The sequence below is a fragment of the Brassica napus genome, chromosome C3 (genome assembly GCF_020379485.1).
Source record: "Brassica napus cultivar Da-Ae chromosome C3, Da-Ae, whole genome shotgun sequence".
NCBI lineage: Eukaryota > Viridiplantae > Streptophyta > Magnoliopsida > Brassicales > Brassicaceae > Brassica > Brassica napus.
The window spans coordinates 60,557,350-60,560,171 of record NC_063446.1 but is presented as its reverse complement, the minus strand read 5'-3'; the positions used below and the strand labels follow the sequence as shown (position 1 = coordinate 60,560,171).

The following is a 2,822-nucleotide window of genomic DNA, read 5'->3' as shown; positions in this document are numbered from 1 at the left end:
GAATTTAAATTTCAAAAATTTTATTTTAAAAAAAAAATTAATTTTTTTTGAAATTCCGAGGAAATGAACCCTCGGAAATTTCCGAGGAACATTTCCTCGGAATATACCGAGGGACTTCTTCCTCAAAATATACCGAGGGACTCATTCCTCGGAATTTTCCGAGTGCTCCGTTCCTCGGAAATTCCCGATGAAAATTCCGACGAACATTTCGTCGGAACTTCCGAGGATTGGACCATCGGAAAATCCATCGAAATATCCCAAGGAAGTTCTCCCTCGGTATATTCCGAGGAGCTTTCCGACGAACTGCTGGTCCTCGGAGTTTCCTCGGAAATTCGTTTCCTCGGAATTCCGTCGGAAATTTTCGAGGGATTTCCGAGGAAAAATGAATTTCCGAGGAGTTATTTCCCAGGACTTGTTTCGTCGGTATGTCGTCGGACCGACGATTTTTTCCCTCGGTATGTCGATGTTTTCTTGTAGTGATTCCCCATGTAGCAAGTCTGCTTCTCGTTGGGAGCCTGTCGTAGTTTGCCACTCACATTGTAAATGAGTGGTTGGGGATTGCTCCCTTGAACCAAACCACATCGCACCAGTCGACCTCCTCCTGCCTAGGCCTGAGCATTTCCCATGTGGTTGACGACCTGAAAAAACGAGAAGAAGAATCACCAGCAACCCTTTCATAAATATCAGGGGTAAGAGGCAGAGAGATAGTAGTAATATAAGAGTGCAGATCCACTTCCTGCTCAGATCTTGGATGCGGTAGAGACCAGGAAGAACCATGTATGGCATCAACAACAACTGCATCTCTTCTGATACGAAGAGCTCTCGGCCCTGAATCTCCAATATAATTTATAAGCTCGCCCAGCGGGGACCAAACATCAAACCAAAAGCTAGCTGACAGCCCATTTCCTATAGAGGTTTTACAGAACTGAAGAGCAAGCGGGCGAAGCTTGAGCAATCTTTTCCAGGCCCATGAGTCAGATTGTGAAGGCTCAATAGACCAGAAGGATTTATCTTGTAAGTGTGTGTTCCGGTGCCAATCAGCCCATAGGGAGGGAGCTTGAGACAGTAAGATCCATATGAATTTTATACACAGAACCTGGTTCCAAGTAGTGAAGCTACGAAGACCAAGGCCCCCCCCCCCTTCTCTTTTGGCAGGCAAACTGTTGACCAGGATACTTTAGCAATACCTCGCTTATCAATGTTTCCAGTCCATAGAAATCTAGAGCTCAGAGTCTCGATGTTCTTTATACAACCCTTGGGAAGCATGAAAGCGGAAGTCCAGAAGTTAACAATACCAAAGATGACTGTTTTCAGCAGTTGTAATCTTCCTGCAAAAGAAACAAGCTTAATCGACCAGGACTGGAAGCTCTGTGTGATTCTAGTCATCAAGGGAGCATACTCAGAGATCTTAAGCTTCCGGCTCATGAGAGGAAGCCCAAGATACCTGATAGGGAATTTACCAGAGACAAATCCATATCTCTCAATGACAGTTGACTCACTATCCTTAAGGCCCGTGGTGAACAACTCTGTTTTTGAGGCGTTGATATGAAGCTCTGACCAGGAAGCAAAATCATCAAGCCATTCGGTGATACCATGCCAACTACTACTGCTACCATCGAAAAATACCATAACGTCGTCCGCGAACATAAGATGAGAAACCTTTAGATTCTCAGTACCTGGGTGATACCCTATACTTCCAGCCTCATACCTCGCTTTGAGCAATCTTGATAGGCCCTCCATTGCTAGGACAAACAAATAAGGAGATAGGGGATCGCCTTGGCTGATCCCTTTAGTACTGTTGAAGAACCCACTTGAGATCCCATTTAGGCTTGATGGAGCAAAGTGTTGGATAATAGGGGTTAGGTGATAGTAGGAATATTATGCAATTGTTTTTTTTTAAAAGAAATTTCGTTATTAACCCTGTTAATTTGTTATTCGACTGAAATCAAATTTGGCCCCATGATGTGTATGTGTTTTTTTGTTATACCAGAAGAGTCCTGAAGTTCTAAAAGTACAACAAATTAGTTAGCTTCTTAAAAACCTTCCCTAAACCTCAGTTTTGTGGTACTTTTTATTGAAAAAAGTTCATAGTAGACTTATACTTTGACAAATATGATATAAATCAACCTCGACAAGAATGAGCTGAACGAGGTTATGGAGGTAGCCATGCGTTAGTGCCGTTAAGGGCCTTGTATAGTCTTCGGCCCCATTATGAACATGGTCACGACCGGTTTTTCTACTTTCTAATGCATGCTGCATGCAACGAAGATTATATGCAAAGCCAATAAATTCAGAACGTGTTGGCCCGTACAATAAGAAGTTTGGTTTGTCAAATAAATTTATAAATTTCCAATATATAGAATGATGTATTCTCCAAAAAATTAATAACGTATGAATGGAGAGTTTGGGTGGTGATTGGCGAAGACGGAAGAGGGAGTGTTAAACCACTACAAGTACCAGGCTTGGCGGGAGTTCAAGCGGCATGTGTCGGGCTACATATGGTGGAATTAGACCAGAGTTTCAAATCCTAGGTCGATTGGACTCCTGGAATAGGCTTTAGGCCTATCGAGCAGGAAGAACAAGCCCAACAATAATGCGAAATAAGATACCTAGATAACTAGAACGAAGAAGTTAATCAAGAAATGGTTTTTACTAAAAGAAAAAAAAAGGGGAAACGTGGTCGTTGTATAAGTAACATACTTGTTTGGCGACAGTTTTAATGTAAACTATATGTCGATCCACGCAACCGCGCGAGATTTTGTTTTCATTTATTTTTATATAAATATTTTATTTTCAATTCTAAATTGTTATATATTATAATA

At 41.7% G+C, this 2,822-nt stretch overlaps 1 protein-coding gene across 1 annotated transcript; it reads right to left on the bottom strand.

Moving 5' to 3' along the window:
• Window positions 1–532: 532 nt before the first annotated feature.
• LOC111203822 lies at window positions 533–1,740 on the bottom strand. The gene is made up of 2 exons (XM_022697904.1): window positions 1,188–1,740; window positions 533–1,056 (listed from the first exon to the last, which is right to left on the bottom strand). Exons 1-2 carry the CDS (start codon window positions 1,738–1,740, stop codon window positions 533–535), a joined length of 1,077 nt encoding a protein of 358 aa, XP_022553625.1.
• Between the last annotated feature and the right edge of the window lie 1,082 nt (window positions 1,741–2,822).

Excerpts from the sequence above, each read along its gene's own strand:
- LOC111203822 (XM_022697904.1), bottom strand. The coding sequence starts at position 1,740 with ATGGAGGGCCTATCAAGATTGCTCAAAGCGAGGTATGAGGCTGGAAGT. Across the intron at positions 1,057-1,187 it reads TGGAAACATTGATAAGCGAG|CTCCCTCCCTATGGGCTGAT; the intron begins GTATTGCTAAAG and ends TACTGTCTCAAG.